The sequence below is a fragment of the Argiope bruennichi genome, chromosome 2 (assembly GCF_947563725.1).
Source record: "Argiope bruennichi chromosome 2, qqArgBrue1.1, whole genome shotgun sequence".
Lineage (NCBI taxonomy): Eukaryota > Metazoa > Arthropoda > Arachnida > Araneae > Araneidae > Argiope > Argiope bruennichi.
Window position 1 is genome coordinate 14,958,664 of NC_079152.1, and position 27,599 is coordinate 14,986,262.

At 28.0% G+C, this 27,599-nt stretch overlaps 1 protein-coding gene across 2 annotated transcripts; it reads left to right on the forward strand.

The window, feature by feature from the left end:
* Positions 1-4,622: 4,622 nt before the first annotated feature.
* Positions 4,623-27,590, forward strand: LOC129958406 (forkhead box protein K1-like). Of its 2 annotated transcripts, XM_056070889.1 has the most exons (8): positions 4,623-5,155; positions 8,721-8,909; positions 17,003-17,375; positions 18,432-18,625; positions 20,047-20,246; positions 20,799-20,927; positions 21,101-21,149; positions 25,400-25,536. In XM_056070889.1, the coding sequence occupies exons 1-7, from the start codon at positions 4,797-4,799 to the stop codon at positions 21,130-21,132; spliced, it is 1,476 nt and encodes a 491-aa protein (XP_055926864.1). In that variant the 5' UTR covers positions 4,623-4,796; the 3' UTR covers positions 21,133-21,149; positions 25,400-25,536. The 2 variants fall into 2 exon arrangements, with proteins under 2 accessions (XP_055926864.1, XP_055926855.1); XM_056070880.1 differs by lacking the exon at positions 21,101-21,149 and having other exon boundaries at positions 4,626-5,155; positions 25,400-27,590.
* Positions 27,591-27,599: the final 9 nt, after the last annotated feature.

A 27,599-nucleotide genomic window follows, 5' to 3' on the forward strand; every position in this document is an offset into this window, starting at 1 on the left:
ATTTTCTCTATTATTTCCTTCTGTATTTTTATATTTTCATTGTGTAGTAAAAATGCAAAGTTATTCAATTTTAAAAAAAATTGCAGTTGTTTTAAAATAATGAAAATGAAATGAATCACACCGAATATATTTTACCCACTTCTCTTTGTATAGCATTTACATACATGATGAATGTGTGTGTGGTGTATGCGTTGGCTCTTTACAGGCCAGACCATTTGACTTATAATAGCTAAATGTGGCACTTATATATTTTGGAAGATAAAAATATGCATCTCGAAAGGATTTTTTTTTGAAATTTTAATTAGATCCAAAATAAGTTTAATCCAAAATAAGTTTGAAGCTTGGCGTTTTGTAGCTATAATTTCAGAAAAATATTATTCCAAAAAATGAATTTTACACCGTTTTATATTTTAAAAAAAGTGTATTTTTAATTATACCGATTTAATAAAAGTAAAACATTTTCCTATATTTTAGAAATTTTTCAAAAAAAAAAATTTTTTTTTGTCTAATTGCCAACAAAATGTTACATTGCTTCCTTAAAATTCAAACCGCTTTTATTGTTCCATCAAATATTTAATCGATTGATTTTTATTGATTGTTGAAAGTTAAAGAAAGTGGTATCTGCTTAATATTGTGTAATTTTTACGACAAACAGCTGTAGTGGTCTCTATGAAACTTTCTCGCATATTTTCCAATTAAGATTTTATCCTCCCCTCCTCCTCACATAATAAAAAAGTCCTCCAGTGAGGCCGCAAATGACTTGCGTGGCACAACCGAACGATAGATCTGAAATATAGAGATTTGGCTTGAATCTAATATTTTACTGAGCACACCGTGAGAATATGTATTTTGAATACCCTTTTTGCCGTCTCAATGAAACCAAAGTTTTATGCGGAACTATAATTGTAATCACAAGATAACATACCGAATTTCGTTGATTTAAGGTTGTGCGTTTATGAATTATTGTCTATTCTTTGACAGATCTGTTTCAATTTATGACACTTTTCCGTTAACCGGGCGCAAATGTCGCCAATTGTGAATCAAACACGAAATTTGGCGGAATCCAACAGTATTTGGTGATTTTTCGCTTGCACCCGGCTAACGGAAAAGTACCGAATCTATATTTAACATGCAGAAATTGTGTGCCAAATTTTATCTTCCTAACTTATTGCGTTTTGAAGTTATCAAGTTCATTCTTAGTTGAACAGACAGATAGAACTTCTGTGAATGGATTTTGTTCGTAATTAGATATCAAATATACCAAATTTTGTCTAGCTCAAATCGTATTCGAACAGCCGCTTAGATAGATTTCCTCAGAATAGATTTTGTTCAAAATTTGATAAATATCTACGAATTTGAAGTTAATTCCATGTACCAAATTTTTTCTGTTGATATGGATAGTCTTTTAAAATTATCTTTATCACAGGCAGGCAAAAAGACATTTTTCCAAAAATGTATTTTTCGAACTCAGGGTGGTCTGAAACTTGGAATTTCGTCAAAATCTGGAATTCTGATTTTTTTTTTTGACAATCACAATACTTTCTCTATGCTTCGTATATGAGAAAGTAATAAATACATTTTCATAAAGTTACTAAAATAAAAAATTAACAAGAATTAAACATCCATTATGTTTTTTAAAAATGCTGAAATATGAAACTAAATTAACCACCAGGTGTGATGAAAATTATTAAAAGAGTGTTCTCATAATATTCACGACTTTCAACCACAAAGGGCCTAACTCTGCCGTTGCAAGAAATTTGTAGTATATGTACCTTGCAGTACGTTGGTTTTCAGATGGCATGAAAAGCCTTTGCAGGATTAAACTAAGCGGAGGTCGAAAAAATGGATTGTGTGATGTTCTTATAAATGATGAGTTTAAAAGTTGTTTTTATCTCTGTAGCATCAGTGAATGAGTCTCCACTATCTCAAATTGTCCCAAACGAAGCATTTAGATTCGCACTAATCACCACATTAACTCTTATGTGAAAAAGCCCCTCATTTTTCTGAGCTATTGCTAGAAAGTATGTCAAATGTGATAGGGTATATATGCATTTGTCTTTTTACACAAAAGTGACATACATCGCTTTATACGTTTTGGCGACTCATTTTTTCATTGATTCTTCAAAAAAATCGATCTTTTTAATCTGTTTAAATAAAAAAAAAAAAAAAAAAATTGGATCATTTTGCAGTGCATCATTTTTTTAAGTAAGGTTTCTTTGTTTTCCTTTTCCCCTTCCACTAATAAAAAGAATGATAAATTGAGTAGTTTCAAAAAGAAATTTATTTCGGAAATTCAAATAAATAAAAACATATACTGATGAAAGAATTTTGTTCTTCATGTATCCCACACTCAAAGCGATTTTTATACTTGAGTGACTCAAGATGATAACTTCATGAAGCTCTCACACATTCCTTTTATTATTTTGTTGATTAGATCCTTTTCAGTTTGATCGACTTCAGTTTCTGTTTAATTATAAATAAAAAAATTTCTTGAAATTTTCTCATATATATTCAAATTTGTTTCTATCTCAATTAAGCAGTAGATATTTTTGGGTCGGTCAGAAAGGCTTCAAAATTTTTATTGTCAATTTTTCACACTCCATTTACAGGAGAGAAAAAAATGAATAAAAAAAATCCATCACATTTTCAAGTTCATTCAGGAAATCATAATAAATAATCAGGCAGATCTCGAAATGTATCACATGTATTCTTTCTTCAACCTGCATATTATAAACATTTTTGAGTTAATCTATGTGTTGTTAAAATCCCATAAACATCTTAACACAAACCGCTTGCAGCTTACTGCCTTGCTCTATTAACTTGCTATAACTTCCCTTTTCGACTAAATAGTTGAATCTCAAAAATATTATGCACTAATTAAGTCGATCATTCATTGTTATTTAAATTAGCTATATTAAAGTGCTTACCAAATGAAAATTATGCCCGTCTTTCCACTGTTTGTTCTTTGCATCACTTATTTGCATTGAAAATACAAACGTTTAAAACGAAACTACGAATCATTTTCAAAATATTGTCAATAAATATAAAAATATTGAAGATAATGTCGTGTCCGCGTTATCGCGGAGAGGGGGTGCAGTAACTTTTGAGGGTAAAGACCCCTGAGCACCCGAGGGCAGAAGTCTGACTTCTAGCTCATATGAAAATGATACTCAGAAGCTCACTTGCACAACCCCTTTTTACAGGAGGTCTCTTTCACATACCTCACAGATAGAACACAGGGGAAGAGCAGCCATGCCCGAACCAGGACTCGAGCTCGGGACGCCCAGATTACGGAGAAGACTCGCTTTCCCTAGGCCAGGATATTGGCATATGAAAATATTTTGCTTTTAATATGATTCTGACATCATATTGTGTTGCCAATCTGAAGCATAGCAGTTCATTCTATCCCACGCAGCTGTCGCATCAAACTATTTTAATTTATTTTTCCTTACCAGAGATAATTTAAAAAACTTGTTTGTTTATTTAACCATTGATATCTCATTTTCTTTAAGTCTGACCATTTATCTTATCTACAAAGATAACACAACGTTATCCTTTGGATGGAGCTTCATATTTTTTTTCTAAATAAGAACTTAGAAATGACTTCATCCATTCCTTTACTCTTTAATGACAAACGCCAAAAGTTTTGCTTTAATGTGAATTAGGTTTAAAATTTAGATAAAGCATGAATGCTTGGGCAAATTTCTTTTCAAGATTAACTTTGCCAATAAATATAGGTATTTTCGGTATCACAATACTAATTAGAGCCATTCAATGATTTTCTGGTTGTTCAAACTTTTGTCATGGGATTTTTTAAAAAAAATGTCCTTGAGTTAAATGAAATAATTTACAATTTTTCCTTTGTGATAGTGGTTAGTTACTGACGGAAGTAACTGACTATCTTCAATATCTTTATACGTTTATTGTTAATGAAAATAGTGTATTGAGGGATAATAAGACCCCAGGTGCCAAGTTTGGATAGCGCCAAGGTAAAAAGGTCATTTTTTAAAAAGAAAGATAGTGTAGGATATGAAAAGATTACGTCATATTCTTAGAGTCAATTTAATCTTGTTACGCCATTGACTAATGGATTTACTTTTTCTTTACAAGTAATATTCTGCAGGTTGAAAATACAACACCAGTGTTTAATACCATTTTGTTGATGACAATTTGGTTTCGTAATTCGAAAAGAAAAAGACTAATATCTCTACTCTGGACCCAATTCCAAAAATCCTTTTGCCATCTCGAAATAAACTGTATAGTCCTTTGACTTTTGTTTCGATATCAGTATGGTTCATCATTATTCCTCTTTTAACTTCTGTAATAAATTATTATCAAAACTTAAAATCCAAAGATTTTTTTTAATATTTATCTAAAAAAATTTACTGACAGTCCAAAATGTAATAAACTTTAAATAATGATAATTATAAAAATTAAAAAGTTTTAATACGAATAATCTACTTTTTAAGTCAATAATTTGCGAGAGTGAAATGTTATCATGAAACAAAATCCTCGATTACAACTTTGTGTTTACAAATTTCAAGCCATTTCCTTTCAGCCGGCATTCGATATGAAATGTTTACATTCGAAGCCGTCTGCTCATGCGCAGTTTTCACAGTATTGTTTATTAGAACAGCATTCCTTTCCGCTTTCCGATCTCGTCCAATGAGATACCTTCTTTAACTCCAGACTATCCGCACCGTAATACAATGTTCATTGATTGTGTTTGTCTATGGTAGTTAGTGCTTGTGTGTGTACTCCACGCGCTCGGCAGCCATTTTGGGCGACTGTTGAGTATGGCTAACGCTCAAAAAGACGAAAATAATGATGCTTGGGCACTCTTAGCATTAAAATCGGCCCCTGCAAGTCCATCTAAGGTACAATGGAGTCCAGAACCAAAAGCTGCAGCGATTGCGAGGTTAGAAGGACGGGAATTCGAATATATGATCCGGCAGTATCGCATAACTATTGGACGCAATAGCCGAGTTGGAGAAGTAGATGTAAACATGGGTCATTCCAGCTTTATTTCTAGAAGACATTTAGAAATAACTTTTGAAAGTCCGCATTTCTTCATGATCTGCAATGGGAAAAACGGCGTTTTCGTTGATGGCGTATTTCAAAGAAAAGGTGCTCCTCCGTTTCAACTTTCGAAAACGTGAGTACTTTTAAGCCTAAAACGTGTTTATATTCGACCACGTTTTTTTAATGCAGTGATGTTTGTTTACATACTTGTTTGTTTATATGCGCTCGATTGTTTTTTAGTGTTGCTTTAAACTTTGTTATCTACTAGCTTCCCATTTCGATATGGAAAATAACCATTTGGGAGATTTCTCTTTGTTTACAGTAATGTAAATAAACACTAGATGACTAGCGCATGTAGTAGGCTTATGCAGATTCGCGCTCTTTCCATTACATATGTTTTAAAGAATTAGAATTAAATTTTGATACATTAGGAAAGCTATATTACGTCATACAATGAATACTAATGATATTATTATTATTTGTTTGTTTTTGTTGTTGTGTTTATAATGCGTCATATGAAACCACTGTTTGTGTCTATAGGGGATATCAACCTCAAAGAGTTGTTTTATGAATAGCAATATGCTTGTGAACTTAAATAATCTGGATAATTTTTTTTAGTATTTGGAGTAATTTATATGTGTATAATTCTTTTTAAATTTAAATTAAATTATATAATTAATTTTTTTAATTGCAACTTATTAATGTAGCTTTACATTAATAGGCTATACTAAATTCTTTTTATAATTGACTTGGATATAGAACAATGTTCTTTGAATGGTTTTGTAAAGTGAAACTAAAAAATATCATTTTCATTAATCCAACTTTGAAATTTGATTTTTTACTTTGAAATTTTAAATTTGTTTCTGGAAATTTGTAAATATTGTTTTTATTTTAGTGTCTGTTTTAGATATCAGAGTATGATTGATATCTAATAGGTTAACAACTTCATTATTAGACTTTAAAAAAATAAATTTCAAATTACACAAGCTTGTTTGATATTTAGTAATGTATGGTTTGTGTACATGTATAGCAGAATAATGAAATGTTAAGCTATTTTAATCTTTAATATATCTTAAAACAGCTTTTAAACAATAATGTAGTATAATCTATTAAATTAATATTTATTATATTTCATATAATGTATAGTAAATTGTAAAATATATCTGCTGAGATATATCGCTCTTACTCAACTAAAATTTATAGATTTAAAACTTGGCGATTTCAAGATTCCATGAAAAATTACTAGATTCTTTTTACATTAGCTAATGTGTTGCCAGTATTATTTATGACAGTTTGCTGCTTTCTGCATTAATAAAAGTTTCCAAAATGAGAAACACGTTTTTTTATGAAAAGCGACTAACATTTTACTGTCCAGGCACAAATTTGTTGTATAATTTGAACATTTTATCTTATGGCAAAAGACGTATGTGGGATTCTGTAAAATCTGTTAAATGTGAATGGAGATATAACTAGTTAATGTATTCTTAATACATATAGAAAAGTAAGTTTGATTAAAAAAAAGTCTCTTATGTGATGGATCATCTTGATAATATACACATGTGACATAAAGGCTGTAAATTTGAAAATAGTGAGTATCACTTCAGTCTAAATACACTACATTTAATCTTTATAAAACATGATTTCCCATCTATTTAATTTTTGTTTTGTCTGTATGTTTTTTTAAAAATCTTTTACATTGAAATCTCCTTCCGTTTCTCTGATATTCTTCCTTTTCATTTTGAGTATTTTCATTTGAATGTTTAATAAGTTTTTGCTTATTTTTTTTAAATTGTCATTCTTAAGTAATCAAATGTAAGTTTTCAATGTTTTTGTTAAAATTGGTGTATACCAGTCTGTTGTGATTTTTTTTAGCTTATGTTGTTTACTATATTATGCTGTTTCTGATCCGAAATAATGTGCTTAAGAAAGGCTAAAATAATAAGTGTATTTTCTGTTATTTATTAAATATAAGAGTTGTTACAAAATTTAGATGGAATGAAAATAAGAAATTACAAAAGAAGCATAAATTTTTATTGTATTCATAATATTTTATATAAATACATGTCAAGCGTTAACTATAATTACATCTATTTTCTAACTGTAAGTGGGTACCAGCTGTTTGAATTTCAATTTATCTAATGTTTTCCAGAATCGCATGTGCTATGTAAATGAAGGAAAAGTTAGTTGTAATCTGTTATTCTTTTATAATTGTGCGTGAGATTGATATCTACATTAGTTAAGATAACTTTCCCTTCCAAGGACTGTTTATCTTGAAGGGAAGTGATTGTTCTGCTTCCTTAAAGCTTTGGAATTAAAAATTGCTTCGGTCTAGCTTTGCAGTCTTTGTAATGAAGAATCATTATGCATCTCAAGTGAGGCTTGGGCAGAATTTTTTTAATTAAAAAAAAACAAAAAAACTTTAATCTCGCTACTTTATTAGCCGCATAAACAGGAACTTGATAATTTTGTTAACATTTTGAAAGTAGCGTAATTGCATTTTTTTTAGTAAAAATAAATGTGATATGCTAAGTTTTGTTTGGGATGCCTGCAGAATCAGAAATAGCTAAAATATTTAACTTGAGCTCACAGTTACTGTAACCTATACTGCATATTTTAAGGTTTCTGAAGAAAATAATAATACTAATAAAAAAACATAGGAAGAAGCTAAAAGAGCATCAACCATCAGCAGTTTCTCTATAGTAGCATTCTTCTTTCCTTAGTTCTTTTTTAAAAGAATCCTGCTGGGTTTCCTTCTATAGCTGTGCAAGCAGTGTCATTCTGAAATATTGAGGGACCTGCAAAATCGAGCAAAAAGGTCCCCAGAAATAAAGACTTTAGGATAAAATGCAGATAATTTCAGAAAGTTCAAGCATGTGATTATTATTAAAATAATGAATTGAAAGATTCATTTATTAAGAAATAAGAAATAAAGATTTATTAAGAAATAAGAAATAAAATCTTTCTGGAAATCATTTTAAAAATTTCATTAGATATAGTTATTTAAAAGAAATAAAAGTTGAATTCTAATTTTTAAATGAATAATCATTTGTTTATATGAAATATTTGTATATTTGAAATATTTGTTGCAATTTATGTGCTTGCGATAGTGAAATGACTTAAATTGATTTAGCATTTTCTTTCTTAAAAGCAGAAATTGAAAATTTAGATTAAAAAGTAAATTTAGATCTTTGATTATTGAAATTATTTTCAAACTTGCTAATATATTTACAATAAATATCTTTACCTTTAATATTAATGTAATCTATTCATTTATTAAAGTATATGAACTATCCATTTCATCTTATGGTTACAATGAAGAGCTTCTTAAGTATGAGCTATATTGAAGAAACAAGAAATTGTAATAAAATGGTCTTATTTAGACTACATTACAAAGGCTAAATTTTTCTTTCTTGGTTTCTGCTAAGTGCAAATTGTATACAGTATTATTTTACTATAGATGTTCATGATAAGTTACCTTTCAAGATGGCATAATGGAATCATTTACTGTTAATTTCTATTCTTTTATTTAAAATTTACTTGTTTTTCTCTGTTATATTGAATTGTCTCAAAATTAAACAATTATTTGAATTTCTGTGCCTGTTTCACATTATTTTTCTGTTTATAACCTTTAATGCAGTATTCAGTAGCTGTTGTGACTGTAAAAGACTAGCGACTGTAAAAGAATATTTTATTTGCAGGTGTGTATTCAGATTTCCAAGTACAAACATAAAGATTATGTTTCAGTCGCTGATTGATGAAAATAATCCACCATTCCATTCTCGAATAACAGAATCTCCATGTAAACCAATGGCTCCTTTACGCATTAGTATTCCTGAGCACGAAGGAAATCTTTCAAGTCCTATACCATCACCTACCGGAACAATTAGGTATGTATTTTTTTAAATTGTTATTTTGGATTCCTAATCTACTAGGTGCAAAGTTTAACTAATTGTTTACTACAATATACAAAATGGTCGCAATGCAGTTTAATATATATATATATCAAAAAATATACATATTATAATGTATTCTTTATTATTTCTTTTTATTAAATGTTTTTATTTTGTTAGATCTAATTATAAAATTTTAAATTATGTACATTTTAAAAAGCTGATATATGTTGAAGTAGTGTTTCAATAAAAGATACATTATTATTTGCAGTTGAGATATAATTGATGTTATAGAATAATCTTGCTTAATATTAACTTCATCTAGACATTATGTATAACATGCTAGAACTTTTGGAAATATTCAACCTTATAGACTAATATACATTAAAGATGTTAAATATTGATTCATTTCAATTTGTAAGAAATAAGATATATCAAGCAAATTTATGTTGATTCATTCTGTATATTATGGTTTTACCATCTGTATTCTGAATGTAAAACATTTGTTTCTTGACCCAAAATCTATTTTCAGCTGCTCGTGAAATAAACTTCTTCAGCAGCGTACATTCATCTTTTTACCTAGAGATTAAAATTTAATTGCATTTATAACGGTATGACTTAACAAGTAATTGTTTCTTGTATCATAAAGCTTAAATGACTTAGATCATATTGTGTATGATCTTTCTACTTGTTTACTTAGTCGATAATCATCCACAACACATAGAATATTTCATAATCATTGTTATTAATATCAAAAGTAATCACTTAGTTTTTTTATATTCATTGTGATAGAGTAATAAATCTTTTTCTTCTGTACCTTCTATATTTTAAAACCATGAACCTTGTTAAAAAGGAATTGTAAATTTCCTGTTTAGAAGTATTTTATTTTCTAAATTTATAATATATTGTTATGTTCCTAGAACTCTTTTGATTGAAAGTAAATCAAATTTTGTTTAAATATGCTTATAAAGTTAATTATGTAAATAGTTGGTGTTCATCTAATTAAATTTTTCTAACAAGAGATGGATGCCGATTGGGAAATTGAGTTTGGGATGGAATTTGGTACAGTAGTAGTAATATATCTAGGATATATTTATTAAAATTTTAAAGTACAGTAGCCAGCTAATTTCAAGAAAATGACCCTAAAACTTTCAGTATAGTTTAAATGCTAGTAATTTGTCAGCATCAACTGAACTTCCTGACAGCATACACTGGATTATTAGTTTCATAGCCACCAGAGACAGGGTTATGTTCTGAACTTTTTTTTTTTTTTTTTTTTTTTGCAAAATTATTTCAAATTGATATTTTACAAACATTTTGATTTTTTTTTATTGATACATTATTCATTTTTTATGCAGAAATATTAATTTTCCTAATTCCTGAATTATAATTAAATTTTAAAAGAAAAATATAAATTTAGATAGTCTTAAAAATTAATTTAACAGCTTACAGATACTTATTGCTAATTTTTTTTATGTAATGTTATGTTCAGTTGCATGGTACTTGAATTATAATTTTATTTTAAATGGTAAAATATTAATAAATATAACATTAAAGATGTCTAATTTAAATAATTGTCAGTTTTAAAATCAAAGTTTTCAATTTTAATAATGTCAGATTGCCTATTCTAACTCGACAAAATCGTATTTATATCGGAAATTAAACAGAGCAAAATTTATTAAATTTATCAGTTAAAACGTCCCTGATATTCATAAAGGGAAAATAAGCAGATTGCAGATGTTAAGTTACTGTTTGCATTGACAGATGGTCCAAAATTTTTAATAACTCGATACAATGGTTTGGTATGGCAGTCATCTTTGTGAAGTAAGACAAATATTTTTTTTTATGTAGTTGAAGCTTGTTTTCAAATGGATCTGCTTAATGTTGCTCTTGTAAACAATCATTATTCATACCCTCCAAAGGGTACAGAAATTAGATGATGCATAATGAAAAATTATGAGAAAACTTAAAGGATACTTATACATAAAATCTACAAAAAACAATTATTACCATTTGGAAAATTACAAAAATATATTGAAAATACCCTTTCTCTGAAGATTTGTTCACAGCAATTTGAATAGTGAAAGCATTTTTAGCATGGTTAAAGAGGGGCTGGCTGTATTTTGTTTGTTCAAAAACACCGTAATCGCTCCTCATAACAAAAATGGATATTGGCATTTGTATGATGTTTTAAGAGAAGCAAAAGTACTTGTTGTTTAATGAAACAAAAATTATAAATGTCTAACAAATAGTGTTATTTAATTTAATTTTAAAAAATTATTTCACTTATATGAGTTTATAATAGTCCATAATAAATGTCTCAATTTTGAATATTGCTTGAAAGTATTTGTTTTTACTTGTTAAAATACTGTGGAAATATCTATTCTTCAGTAATTTGTTGATATTGTGTTATATGTAATACATTGATAAGAAGTGTTCTTGATAACTGAGTAACCGACATTAGAGAGAATGATTATTTATCAATTGTGCAAAATGTTAAAATGCATTCTATTTTTTATGTTTCTGTGATAATTATCATTCTTTTTTTTTTTTTTTTTGCCGATAAAAATTTAGTATAGAATAAATTTCTAAAACATAATAAAAAAAATTTATATCGGTCATTATAATTAATATTTATAAAAAATTAACATTTGTAATTATTTTTAAAATTATAGTCAAGTGTTAGGTACTGTCTGTCCACGACAAGAATACTGCTAGACATTCGTCTATGTTTACGGCGGGCGTTATAGAAACAGGTTACTGTAGGAAGAGTTCATTTCGCAGAGGTAGAAATTCATTCAAGTTTCTTACATTGGCACGTTTAGCGCCAAAGTGGCGATATTTGGTATTATTGCATTTAATTCTTGAAAACAAATTTAAAAAAATAATTCACTCAGCTGAAAATCATTTGCATACTCGGAATATTGAAAATATCTGGCATTCCTGTCATATGTATACAAAGAACAAAACAAATCAAATAGAAAAACTGAATAAATATTTGTATGTCTAACGACTACACAAGAAGAAAAAAAAAAATTAAGAAGTAAAATCATGCATGACAAAACATTAATCGTCTTCATTTCATTTGCTCTAAATTTATATAAGTTATTAATATCAAATTCTCCGCAGCAAACGCGAGGTAATCTAATTTAACATAATTAATCGTACTTATTTCATAAATTTTATAAAAGTGCTTTTATTTTGTTTTAAAGTAAAATGCTCATTGTTAAATAGGTTTGAAACCTTTCCAAATTTATATTTATTTTTCTGATGTATATACTATTTCCCGAAACACAAAATTAACGATTACCATACTATCAATTTTCAGATTTTTAAAAATCAAACTGTGATTTGTAACTTATTTTCAATATGCACAAGCTTTTTACAGCATAATTAATTTCGCAAAGTTTATATGTAAAAGTATTCTGAATTTGAAGATAATTCAAGTGTTCATTCATGCACGTGCCAGATGTCCCAGATTTAAAGGAACCCAACTAAATAAGCCCAATATCGCTTTACATTATTCTACGAAAAACGCGGTAAAAGTTTGTTTTTGTATTCCAGATTACCATTTATTCATTTCCCCCGGCTTGAAAAAGAAATACAATTATTTCAAAGAAAAAATTTTCTCACGAGCTGTCAATTCAAATAAGAGTGATAAATGAGCTTTTCCTTTCAGTGTATCCTCGAAGCAATAAAGGATCCAAATTCCTGCATGCATTTTATCATTTCGGGGTTGAAAATTCTTCACTCTTCTTCACATTTCTATTCAAAGCCTATCAATACCGTTTGAGAATACATATCTGCTACCGTTTTACTATCACAATCAGTGCACCTGAGTAGAAAGGAATCTTGTTAAATACTTTAATCCTTCTAACTCGCATTAACGTGCATACAATTTTTAGATTCTTGGAATCCTAGTTAAGAAGGAAAGCTATTGAAACTACAGAGAGGCGAGACAACAAGTCTCAATAAATGACTATTTTTCTTTATTTTATTGAAAAAAAAGTAATGCGCTACCTATAATATAATATTTTTTCATACCATTATATAGTTGAATAATATTTAGCGATAAAAATTTAATAGAATTACTTCTTAATAATTGCATATACTCATTCAATTCCAGAAAAGAAATTAAATCGTTTTAATCTCTAAATATTTTCATATAGCATAATAGAATCACTATTTTGAATTTCAAAGTAATTCTTTTTTTTTTTTTAAACTATAAATACAATTTCTCATAATTATTATTTAACACTAAGAGCAAAAGGTTAAAACAACGGGGTTTTTTCCCCCTCCTCATTTTTTTTTTATCTTGACAATGATTGTGATAGTAGATAACTAAATTAATTATACCTGTAGATTTAAGGAAATTACTCAATAATTTCGATGAAGATAAAATACTGAATTGTGAAATATACTTGTTTAAAAAATAATGGAATTCAAAGTTCCCTGCAAGAACTTTTTTTTAATAAATTTTCAATACACTTTTCAAATAAAAAATTCAAAATGAATGATCAATTAATTTTACTTATACACACAGCTGAGTATAATTTGCTTTAAAAGTTTGAACTGTGCATTTTTTTTATAAATATAATCTGAAATGGATTTCTATATTTTCCAGTTCCATATATCGATCAATTCAAAAGGCGATCTTATTTATGCTAAAAAGTTAAATTCTAATTTACGATAATTATTTTATTAAATAAAAGTTTTTGATCCAGAAAAGGCTATAAAAGTATATATATAACGATATTTTAAACTCTAATTTCAATTTAATTAATTTCCAAGGTTTTATCTTAATTTAGCCCATAGTAACTTCCTGCTAAAATATTCTATTATTTCCTGATAAATATTAGAATCTATTGTTTCTTTCTTCGTTTCACTTTCTACAATTTAAAGTATTATCATAACAATTATAAAAATTAATTAATCAGCAATTAACTAACTAAATTTCATGCTTTAAATTTAGTAAAATCTGCAAAATAAATAAATAAAACAGACCTTAAAAAATAAGGACAATCAAAACTATGTTAAACTGAAACTTTTGATTATTAACACAAACATGAATGGTAGAAATCAAGAACACATTAATGAAAAAAATAGAAAATAATAACAATGTATCAGAAACAAAATGTATTAGACTAAATACAATTCCATTCTGCTATAATCTATAATTGAATAATCGAAAAGAAATAAAAAAGCAATTTTAAAACTCACTTTTTATTTATAAAATATATTAATTATGATTAAAAGAATGCAAAACTATATTTTAAAATGACAAAACTAGCAGAGATCGAGTGACAGTTGTGTAGTTTCTTAAAAAAATTCTGAATCACTGTCACATGATTCCGTTTCTTCTGAATTGGAATCCGATTCAGTACTTCCAATTTGAACTACCAGTTCATCTACTACCTCCTCTAAAATTCCATCTTTTTCCCAATAAGAATTTTCAAGTTTTTCCACATGACGGCAATGAGCCTCCCATTCCTTGGAAGACACTCCGCCCAAAGCATCGCACAACAGATTCTGTAAGTTTTCTAAACTTAAGTCCCCTGTTATATTTCTCTCTTTGATGAGTCTTTTGACTGAAGACCAAACGTATTCAATCGCATTTAAATCGCAATGGTAGGGGAGAAGTCGCAAGACATAATGCCCATTTTCTTTTATTATGCTGTCAATTTTATATATGATTTCTTTAGGGCGATTCCTATCAATTAGTGAATACAGTTCCGCTTTCCTCATTTTCATATCGCATTCTATTCCGTTATTAATCAGCCAATCGGTCATTTCTTTCTTCGTACTGTATTTGGTAGGTGTTGGATTTGCAACTTTTGTGTGATATGGAGCATTGTCCATGCATACGACACTTTTTGGGCGCAAATTTGGAATGAGTTTTTCCAACACCCATTTCTCAAAATTTTCATAATTCATTTGGCCATGATAATCGCCAGTTTTAGTTGACGCTTTGTAAATTAATTGAGCGCCAGGAATAAATCCCGTGGACGAGCCAGCATGCACAATGATCAATCGATTTTTGGAATTTACATTTATTTCGGCTCCTGAAATTGTATCACTTTGCCAGCATTTTCTAAATGTTAGATTACTGTCGACCCACGTTTCATCAATGAAAACTATCTGGCATTTACTTTTTCCTGTACTGCCTCATTTTTCGCAAGTAGTTGTTTCTCCAAAACACAATATCGGGTCTTTCGATGAGAAATTTTCTTTTATTCACGCATTTCTTCCAGCGAAAATTCATTGAATGCAAAACTTTCCTCAATGATTCCTTATTCCAATGAAAATTCAACTTCTCTCTCAATACGGGAAGTAATTTTCTTAAAGAAGGCACTTTCTTTTGCTGGATGTAAAAATCTTGAACTGTTTGACGAATAACACATTTGTCGAAGTCGTCAATTTCACAATTTCGGTCAATAGGCCTTTTACGGTGCTTTCCAGGAGTACTCAAAACTTCCGTTTTGTCCAGTGTCGAAACTTCATTTTTAATTTTCCTAATAGTGCCTTTCGACACTCCAGTCGCCTGAGCAGCTCTTTTCATGGCTTGTGGAAGAGGAACCTTCAAAGATTTTGCTGCAGCTTCTTCGGAGCAGAACTCTGCAACATTATGCACAATTTTATGTGCTTGTGATTTTAAAGTCTCTCCTTTCTTAAATCGAAAAGGCATTTTAAAGGATGTCAAAATTTACGAGACAAAAAAAAATATTAAATAATAAAATGCAGTTAATATTAAGCGAATATAAAGATACGTGCAACTGCGATTAAAGCGAGAAGACGAATGAGCAATAGATTTTCTGTTATCGCTTCACATTGACGCCAAGAAAAAGAATACCCCCCCCAGACTTCTTTCCGATTCCACCCATTGAAAATGGATCATCCCTACCGCAACCTGTTTCTATAGCGCCCGCCGTAAACATAGACGAATGTCTAGCAGTATTCTTGTCGTGGACAGACAGTAGATGATTATTTTTGATTTAAAAAAAGAGGTAACATATTAATGGTAACTGAGATTTAGTTTAATTTAAACATAGAATAAAGAATAAAAAAATATGTATAATTTCTTGCCTACAAAAATGGATAACATATTAATTAAAACATCAAATTAATTCTTTTAAATATCTAATTTTATTGTCATTTTTATAATTTTTTGAAAAGACAATATTTAAATTTGTAATTTACCTTTTATATATAAGATTATAATTTGAGAATTGTGACAATAAACATTTATTTTTGCATAAAAAATGAAAAACATATTAATTAAAATTATCTGTATAATGTTAATTTGAAATAAGAAAAGAAATTAAAAGAAGGAGGAAAAAAAACAAGTCTAGAGCAGAACCCTGGTCTCAAGGCTATGAAATTAATACTTTACGGGGTGTGCTGTTAGCAAGCTCAGCGATGCTCATAAATTATTATTATACAAGTTATGCTAAAAGTGTGAGAATCATTTTCTTGGAATAGGCTGTTTAGGGCTTTAAAATTTGTTTTGAATGTCTATATAAAGAGCTTAATTTTCTAACACATGCTTTCTCCTTATTAGTGCTAAATACATTTAGTGCTTTATGGATTTTAAGCTCTCAATTGATACTGAATGAGAAACAACATAGAACGATTAGTTTGTTATTCCAAGTTGTAATAAAAGGGGAAATCATGCTAAAGGAATTTTATATAATTTATTATTCGCTATTAACTATTTTTTTTTTAAACATTCCTAAAACATTCATTGTGAGTTTGCTTTGCCAAGTTTTGGTAGTAAATAGTAAAATTCAGTTTCAGTTATTTTTTGTTATAATCCTTTTTTTTATATTAACAAGTAAAATAGGAATCGGATGTTAAAAAGTATAAACTTTATAAAAACATGATATCTTCTTTTTTGTTTGTATTTAAGAATGGTGTCTTGATTCTTAAAACATTTTAAAACCAGAAAATTTCTTGATATGTTTTGAGGTAATGTTAGTTATAAATTCATTATCTGATTCTTATTTAATAAAAAAAAGGGTTCATTTCAATTATTTTTGAGTAAATTATTTCAGTGTTATTTCAAATTTTAATTTTTGAAAATTATTTGCCAGTGCTGCTAATTCATGTCCTACAAGTCCCCGTGGTGGATCCCGTCGCAATTTCGGTAATGACTTGCAGATTGCTGCTGTTTATGCAGTTGCTGCCTCTTCTACTGATGAGAAAAAAGTTAAATCTGAACCAGTTCCTTCTTCAAGCCTGGCTTCCCAAGCACCAGGGCCCCAAGTATCACTAGTGACGGAAACTGTTGTCACAACAGAGCCAATTAGTAATGCAAGAGATGATCAAAAACCACCATTCTCATATGCGCAATTGATTGTTCAAGCTATATCTTCAGCACCTGATAAGCAATTGACACTGAATGAAATTTATTCATATATCACTAAACATTATCCATTTTATAGAACTGCAGACCGAGGTTGGCAGGTAAATAGTATAGCTAATTTTTAGGTTTTTTTTAGAAAATATATTTTAATAAGTAAAAATATTTTATTTATGAAAATTAAGTTGCTTTTAATTTAATTTATATTATTTAAACATTGATCAGAAGAATTTGATGCAAAATATTTAAATAAATAAATATTTAAAAATTTGTTTTTAAAAATCAATTAGTATTTCCAGGTGTTTCCTTGGAATTTATCTTCTGTATTATTTTCTGATTTAATTCCAAAAATATCTTTAAATAAAATCTAATATTTTACTAATTCTGTACCTAATTACATTTTAAATCTAACAAAGTTTTTGCAGGTACATTTGAAAAAATAATTTACTTTATACTACAATGGAAGAAAATTTATTTTCCTGTATTTGGTTGGTCAGTTAAAAGAAAACTTTTATCTCTATATATATTGATAGTATAATTATGAGAATTAATGATATATTTTTTTTAAATTGAGGAATCTTTTTCTAGGGGTCTTTGAATGCAAAAATTTATCATTATTCACTTTTGAGATTGGGAGACACCCATTAAGTGTTCTTATGATATGTGTATTCTTAGAATAAAATCTCGTCATTATATTATATAATATTAAAATATTCTTGTTATAATATTTATGGGGGAAAACAATAAAATATTCCCCTTTCTAATTGACCAATGACTTGAATCCAATTTAGAATAAGAATCCAAAAGTTTTTATTTCTCAGAATTTCAGTTTAAATCAAACATTCATTTTTTTAATGATTTGGGACATCCTAATTATTGTTCTTGAAGCAAAATATGTAGAATCTTGTGAATCAGAATTACTTGTAAGACTGTGCTTTGGCACGTTTTCTTAGTTGTTGAAAATAGATTTTAAGAAATGTAGTGCATATATATATGATGATAATGGGGAATTTACATATTTTTATTTTTATTTGAAAATATCCTTGAGTTGATTAGATGTTGAAATCCTTTATCTCCTTAACTTTTTAATTATTTATGGATGTTAATAATTTTATATTTATCTTCATGTTTTTTTTTTGTTTTTTTTCCTTTCTCCATAGAACTCTATAAGACACAATCTTTCATTGAATCGACATTTTGTAAAAGTTCCCCGACCTCAAGAGGAACCGGGTAAAGGCAGTTTTTGGAGAATTGAAGCTCAGTCAGAATCTAAATTAATAGAACAAGCTTTCAGACGCAGGCGGCAGAGAGGTGTGCCGTGTTTTAGGGCTCCATATGGTGGACTCTCATCTAGGTAAAGTTCTGAATTCATGAATGTTCCAGTTTATAGAATTTCTTACAGCTTTTAACAAATTGCTACTTTTTTATAACTAAATTTAACATCTCTGGTGTTTGTTTTAGATTTTTAATATTTAAAAATTATTTTAATTTTTTATTTTTATATTATTTCTCTCTCTCTCTCTCTCTTTTTTTTTTTGCTTCCTTTTAACACATCTTTAAATGCAATTTCAAAAATTCCTTTCAAATTGGGGGAAAAAATTATATGTTTCTAATCTTAAACTTTTTAAAGATTTATTCTTGATATAATTAAGCTATCTTAATATTTGACAGTTGATTGTATAGACCTTTTTATTATTCATAACTTATTAATTTATATTTTTCTTCTCAGATTAATATTGTTTATTTAAAGATTAAAAAAAACTGGTATTGAGACTATTTCACTCAACTCCTAATCATGTAAAATATTCAGATGCAAACTTAAAGTTCTGTTTTCAAAAAACAGTTCAAATGACTGGTATTTTTTTCCCGCATCTTGACACTTTTCACAACAATTCTGCCTTTAGAATTCCACCAACAGAAAAAGGATGTTGATGAGAGAGAGTTGTTTTTTTGCCTGTGTGATTTGAAAGAAGGGGAAAGTGGGTGCAGCAAGCAAGATTATCCCACATCGAAGGAATTTTTTACAGGCAAAGCAGCTGGGAATATTATGCCTTAGATGTTTAACTGAAAATACCGTTTAAGTGTGGCAGAGTTATTATTCTATGCAAGAATGCATTTATATTTGGCAATGTTCCATATATTCAGGGTGTTTTATTCAAGAATCTGACTGATTTTAATATATATAGTCTTAATGCTTGATGAATTATTAACCAATTTCTAAGCAAGGCAAATGAATTCACACTTTCTCTTTTGGTGTGGTGGTGGGGAGAGGTTGGTATAAATGATTTAAAATAAAAAAAGACACAAATTGAAGAGATCATTTTTAAACTTCAAGAATCTGCGAACAACTTTAATTGAAAAGGTGGAAGACAATAGAAATTTTCAGTGTGCTGGAGAATCGATTAGTTTTTGGAATTGAAGGTTTAACAGTATAATTTAAAATGTAAATTTATGTTCAAAATTTAAATATAAACCAAATTTATTCAATCTTTCCAAAAGTAGACTCATTTGTAGTCTCTGAAAAAATTTATTTACAAAATTTTATTACAAGAAGAAATATGGCTTTTTTTATTGTTTCTGAAGTAAGTTGTTTTGAATTAAAAATCTTAGATCAAATCTTTAATTCAGTTTAAAAAAAATATTTGAATATATAATAAGGCTCGTTAAATTTTGTAAATTACTTTAATCTGAGAATGTAATTAGGAAGTGAATTTTTAAATATCTTTATTAAATTGTATATACATTGTATAATATAAAACATCTTGTTTATAATAGGTCTGCTCCTGCATCTCCCAGTCACAGTGGCGTAAGTGGACTAGTCACACCAGACTCCTTGTCTCGTGAGCCCAGTCCTGCTCCTTCAGATCAAACTGGTGAATCAATGGATACCCTTACTCAATCTACACCTGCTGTAATCACTCAGCCAGCATACATAGCTTTGGCTCATGATATACAAATTAGCCATACCACACCAGGTTGGGTTCTACATAATATTGTTTCTTAAAGTAACTTAACTAATCTTAAAATTTTTTAGTGATATGTAGTTTTTAAAAATAAATGTTTTATGAACTGAGAGCAATTAGCTGTATATATTTGAAGGAAATAAAGATACAAAATCAAGTAATAGCTTTTAAGAACCATAATAATAATTCATATCACAGCAGTGATTAGGTTAGAATGAGGACTGAGTTGAAGAGTTATATTGAAAATTTAAAATATCTACCTGTATGAATTTCAATTTATTCAATATTAATGAGTCATAAAATTAATGTTAATCTTTGGTTTTCAGGCCAGAAGAAATCTGTAAAGTTCCTTAATTTTCTTTTAATCCTCTTTTTAATTTTCTGCTAGAAAAGTATGTTTACTAATTAAAGTAAAAGAAAGTGGCATATTATTACGATTGCCATTTTTTTTTTCAATAAATGGATGATAATTTTGGCTTTTGTGAAAGTTGTAGAAGCAACTGGAAATTTATCGAATATTAAGAATGATTAATGTAAAAATTATTTAATTTTAATTATTTTCAGGACCAATTCATACTGTTGAAGTTGTTAGTACTTCTCCATCACAACCTGCAACATCAGAGCAAACTATTCTAACTAATGGAATTTTGATCAATGGCTCGCATACAAATGGTATTAAAGTGGAAAATAGTGGTAAGTTCATTTCTTTTATAAGCCTATAACTAAATGTAGATTTTTTTTTATTGCATTTAGTATAAATTTTCATTTTAGTCTTTCAAAGTATAGCATAGAAACCTTTTTGGTTTAATTTGTACATTTGCAGCTTTAAAAAGAAGTAGTCCCTAAAAATTCCAATTTTTTTACAGATGAGAGTGAATTCAGAAAAAGTTTAGTTTAGCTTTTGAAGGAATAAAGGTGAACATTCTTTTTTGTTTTCGATTGGTATGAAAACTGTTCCCCTCCAAGATAAAAATTACTGGAATTACTAATGTCTGATTCTTCCCAATTTTTGTCCGTCTTCTGTTTTAACTTTTTCCTGCACTTCGTCTGTTTCCTAGAATATAATAGCTAGAAATAATGCTTCTAAAATCACTTTTGATCTAAAGTAAAATTTTTAATGGAAATTAATCTGAATTGCATACTTTGCCTCCTTGTGAAATATGTGTTATCCGTTTCCTTGTGTTTTGTGTTAAATAATATTTAATTATTTACTTGAAATTTATTAAATATAATTTTTTTATGAATAAAAATATATTCTAAATTTTTATTTGTTATTGTGAAATTGTTACTTTTTCTGTTTTAAACTTAAAATAATTATATAAATGTTTTTACGTGAACTGTATTAATCATCTGCAGTTTTTCTAGTTTATATATTCATGTGAACTTTCTTTTCTTCTCTTTTTTTAAAATCTGTAGTAATTAAATATCGAATATTAGTAATTATATGCATGTTACGTTTGTTGAGTAAATTAAAATTCTTTCCGTCTTTTATCGTGATAGTTTTATCAATTTATTATTATTTCAATAGAATTACTTCATTGATAACATGTGTTGCAAAGTTTTATGTGTTAAGTTCCTTTAAGTTTTTGGAATCGTGAAAGAATACTTTTTAACAGGAAATTTATACAATTGAATCATAAGATGTACTGAAACAGGGTTCTAAGCCCTAGGAAACTTTTGAAAATGCTATGAATTGTGTTTTACTGTATTAGACCCCAGAAAAGTACATGATTTTTTTTTTAATGGTAGGGTTTTCTTGAGAAGTTAAAAAGTAGGTGAAATTTACATCCATTATTTTTTGGAAGATAAAAGAAAAAGTTTGATCTGGTTTGTTTTGAGAATTCAGTCAGTTACAAACAGTTGATGTGGGATTGTTGAAAATTATCAATCTCTCTGTGTAATTTAGATGTGTGTGTGTGTAACCAACAGGATTGTCACAATTGCCAAGGAATCTTCAACAAACCTTTCAGCTGGAGATAATATATTATACCATGCATTATTTTACAATGCTTGGATGCAGAATTGAAATAGTTTTTTTTTCTCTCTGTGTGTGTGTAGAAATGTTATTATTCATAAAAAAAATTTCCAAAGACATTTCTTACCTAGAAAATGTTCCTAGGTAGCAAGATTGTCCAAAATCCAAAAGTTGAGATGTCATAAAACATTCCTACTTAATTTCATTTAACATTGCTCCATTAGTTTTTTAATTTACACATTAAGATTACCTAGGCATTTATAGTTTTATGTGTTATGATGAATTCAACAGATCTTTACAAACAAAGTAATTGAATTTAGTTCAACATTTATTGTCATTCCAAACTAAAGATATTTTTAGAAAATTTCATAAACCTGTAGAAAAATTGGGCCTGAGGAAGATTTTATTAATCTCAATAGATGTAAAGGTCATCTGTGAATGGGAAAATTTTTCTGATTTATGGAATGATCAAATTACCAAAGAATTTTCAACATTGCTAAATAATGTGAGTAGTAGTAGCCTGTGTATTGTCATTAAGTTATTAAGACATGGCAAAATAGTATCCACATGAGATATTGAACCTCTTTTTATGTGGTATGTATTATTTAAAGACTTGTTGGTGATAAGAGGGAGTTTCCGAAAAATTGTTTACAGAGCCAGATGTCTAGGGAATGCCGCTATTGCTGAACAAGCAATCAAAATATTGATCAACTTAGTGTTTTATGTTGAGAATGTTGAATTCCCATTTAATCTGAATTGAACGAGTTTGTTACAAACTGTAATGGAGATCCAACCTTACTTGTCAAATAGAGATTATTTTTGTCTAATCAAAGTCATATATGTTCCTTTTTGGCATATTATATGGAGAGGGTCACTGGCTGTTTGAAAACATACAGTGTCGAAAAATATTGAAAGGCTTAATAATTATAAATAATATTTTATGAAAGTCTAGATTTTGTATATACCTTCATTCACTGAGTTTGAAATTAATTTCCTCTGTTATATACTTACCAGGTAAACTCATTCAAGCTATAACAAGGTGAACATTCTTTCTGTTCTTAAGAATTGCAAGCTATTTCAAAAGGAAAAACACCCCCCTCCCCCCTTCCCAGTATTCTATTTGAATAGATAACTTTATAAATATTTTGAAGTATCCAAGAATCAAATTGATGTGTGCGTGTGTGTATTTATATATATATAATATGTTAGGAATTGTAGAAGTTAATTTTTGAGATTTTTATAATGCTACCTCATGGCCAGGTTGGAAGAGGATTTTCCTTAAATAATAATTTAAAAAAAATGATAATAAAGTAGTTTGAAAGCTCTCAAGAAGAAATTACTGCTTGATTTTATATGATTTGAAAAAGTATGAAAGAGTAAATTTCTAAATCATATGCAATGAAATTTCCTCCCTAAATATGTTAAACAAGTATAAAAATTACAATCTAAAAATGTTAAAAATAAAAATAAGAAAAGAAAATATATTGTTGGTGAACAAAATGATTTAAAATCAAAAAGGATAAAAATTAAATATAGTTTTCTGTACTGCAGAAGTTTGCTTACCAGTTAAAAAAGCAAAGAAAAAAAGATTTTTCTATGCATGGCTAAATTAAAGAATTGTAGGAAATGAGGTTTCAATAGAACAACTTAAAATATTATAATGGCACACTATTTGCAGTTCCTTTGTTTAAATATAAATAAAGGTTTGATTCTATCTTTATCAAGATCAGGAATCAGGATTTTTTTTTTAAATGAATTTTGTTTCACTTAAAATGCGTTTGAATTTTAGTTTGAAATTTGCATCTAGTAATAGTCTTTTGTTGACTAACAGCATGGATATATATATTGTGATTTTGAAGCTCACTTTTATGTTATGGCTTATTAATTGCTAGATGAGTGTAAAAGATGTCCTTTATGTGTTTCATTTAAGATCTAAAAGTTGTAAAATAAATGTAAAGGTGCATTTAAAGGTTGTCATTGAAAATATTTTATTCATATTTCTAAAATATGCAAATTTTTTGGTTGAATTTCTTTCTTTAGTAAGAATAGGATCCCTGATTAAAACAATATGTGAATATAATTTTAAAATATTATGTAGTTGTCTGTGATAACTTAATTTCAAAAATTATTTTAATTACTTTAAAAAAAAATTAAGAATATTAATATGCACAAGATTGAAAAATTTATTTACTATACTGCTTTAAAAAGTGGGGGAAAAAAGCAGCTTGAAAATATGAATTTTTTATAAATGCCTGCTGAAGCTATAGTTAATTAAAGCATCTTATAATGTTTATGAGATTCGGGATATGAAATTGATATAGATAATTAAGTTCCCTTTATTAACATAAATCTTCAAGACATTGTACATGTTTGATTAATTGTATAACTGAAATTTGAAAAATAAATTATTTGTTACTAGTGTTATGCAGATGAGCAATTAAAATCGAATCATTTTTAAGGTTGCGAGATGTAAAAGCATAGTGCTTGGGAATTAGATTTTTGAGAAATCCATTCTCTTATCTTTGCTCTGAATGAAGTTCTTAAATGTTAGATTTGGGAGGATATGACTTGTTTGCATTATACATGATAAATATGTCACAGATGAAACATTTTGCATCCAGCAATCATCTCCATAAATCAAATTTATTTTTTTAAATGATTATTAATATAATTAATTATGTGATAACTTTTATAATTTAATTATTCTGTACTATTAATCTATCTATTACAATATATAGGCTTCTCTTTCAGTAAATTACTGGCTTCTGATTTTAATATTTTTCTAACCATTGCATTTAAGGCATCTATAAATTGGTATGCTATTTTCAATGCATCACAGTGTTTTTAACATTACATTAATATTATCGAAAAATTATGTATCTTTGTTTGAAAAGGGATTCTTTTTATATTGAGTAACTTATACATTGCATATTCACATACTCTTCTGAATATGTGAATATGCATAATTGAGTAGGAACTGATATTAAACCAAGTCTGATATTAAATTTCGAAGCCTGGTTTACTTTTGCTCGTGTATTCAATAGATATCTTGAACTGAAGAAGTTATAATACAATATACATTAAGTTATTATTTTTTAATAATTAATAGTTTTGATCCAAAATTAATATTTCTCTTGATCCAGATAACAGTTTATAGCTTTTTATCCTAATTAATTTCTTCTTTAAATAGACAAATCCAATCAAAACATGATATCTACTGTGAAACCTCGAATCCTGGTTTGTGGCCAAAAGATTCAAACTCCAGATTCCCAACAGCAAGCTACTGTTATAGTTCAGGCTCCCTCATCTGGTATTACTGGATTCCCTTCAAATGTTTTGACAGTTGTCACTTCAATCCCTGCATCTTCAACAGATAATTCATCTAATGTATATAGCAATGCAACTTTCCTCGCACCCCAACCTATAACTGAAGATTCTTCTCAAGGAGTAGCCAAATCTGTGAAGCGTGTAATCCCCACCACTAATGAGATTGGAAATGCAACCAACAGTCAAGAAAGCAACAGCGATAATACAGAAACCAAGAGGCCAAAAGGTGAATCCAGTTCATAAAGCTCTTCTCCATTAACGAAATTTAATTCAACTTACAAGCCCCCCTCCTGTTGTGTTACATGTGTAATAGTTCATAACTTTGTTGTGGCACCACTAGGAGGTAAAACTTGATGATTTTCTCTTGTCTATAAATTCCTTTCAGTTTTTCGAATTGTAAGGAAAAAGTAATGTCTGTGTATCTGTGTGTATATATAGTATATGAGGACAAACTGAGCTTATGTTCTTTGAGCCAGAGCTGCTATTGTGCAGTCATTTATGCTTGAATTCAAAGCCATCAATCACATCCATGATTCTGATGCACATAATGGAAAAATTTATAGTCATTGAATTCATTATGATGTGTAGATAAATGTAAAATACTCTGTAGTTTTTTTTGTCTAATTTTCTACATAAATTTTGAATTTATTTCTGTTGTATTATAAATTTTATTTTGTTTTCTTCCGTGATATGTTAGTGACATATTTGTGATAATTTTGTTTTGTCACGCATTTAAAAAAAAAAAAAAAGAAATCGAGATCAGAATTGTCTCCAAAATGAGAATTGTCATCTTTTTATTTATGTTTTGTATCATTATTCATTATAAATAAAACATTATCACTATATTTTTAAAAATATCGTATTGGTTTAAGATCAGAAAAAAATAAGTGGAATTATTAAGGTTTCACATGAATGTTTATATAATCATTCCACTGGAAGCATTTTTTTTAGCCATAAATTTCAATATTTGAGACTTAAAAATCTTTTTTGAAAAAAGATTCAAGCTGTATATTAGTTATTTATCAAATTCTTTGTTTATAATATTAACTTATATGATATGTTAATGACTTCTGATAACTTGAAATAATCTTGATTTCATTGTATTGCTAAATAGTTGATAAATAACCAAAGTAAAATTTTTGTTAAAAGACAGCGGTGAAGTGTGAAATATAAATTTAAAACAATTTTTATTCACTCTTTTGACCCTGCAGAATTTTATGTCAGAAGGGGCTTGAGTAGTTAATTTTAATTGAATTTTAAACATTTTTAAATGTTTTTGCTTCTGAATTTTAAGAATTTGAAACTCCTTTTCTTCATCAAAGGAATATAGCGAGTTTTCATTATTCATACATTTATTTCTGAAGTACAACTACATTAACCTCTTTTGATACCCTTTTTATCTGCTGAATGTGTTTAAATGTTTATAAAACTTTCTTTTCGATAATATTTTGAATTTCTGAAATAATGTAATTTCTGTCTTTCTGTGACTTGAATGAATTTGTAAAAACTGGAAATGAGATTAAATCTTACTGAAAAAAGGAAAGGAATTGAGCATCTGTAAGAAACAAATGTCTGTGTAAAGTGTTTTTGTATTGATGATTGCATTAATTTTGGAGTTTCTAAAAATATGGTAAATTAATATTTTCAGTTTATATTTCTTTAATTTTTAATTTTTTTTTTAAATATAAGATGGCAAGTAAGTTAAGCAATATGCTTTGCTAACTGAATTCACTTTTGTTGAATATTAAGGTTGTTTTAAAAATAAATCTATATTTATACTAAAAAAATATATTCAGTTACAAAGGAAATGCTGTGAGCATTTTATTTTACTGGCTTAATACATTGCATATATTTTCTGTATGCTAGATTGGAGACTTTTATTTTGGTTGCATTTTTGCATATTCATTTGTTATGTAGATAAATGTTACATAAATTGTGTCTTTGCCACTTTATATAAATATTTTTTGTTTCTGTAAATTTCACTAAAGCAATTTTCATGTTATTGCGTGTGCATATAAAATAGAACGAAAATAAAGTAGGTATTTCAATTTGCAGCGATTTTA

Bases quoted from the DNA above. Each gene is read 5' to 3' on its own strand.
- LOC129958406 (XM_056070880.1), top strand. From the start codon at position 4,797: ATGGCTAACGCTCAAAAAGACGAAAATAATGATGCTTGGGCACTCTTA. The intron at 20,247-20,798 runs GTTGGGTTCTAC...AATTATTTTCAG, and splicing joins AATTAGCCATACCACACCAG to GACCAATTCATACTGTTGAA. The intron at 20,928-25,399 runs GTAAGTTCATTT...TTCTTTAAATAG, and splicing joins TATTAAAGTGGAAAATAGTG to ACAAATCCAATCAAAACATG.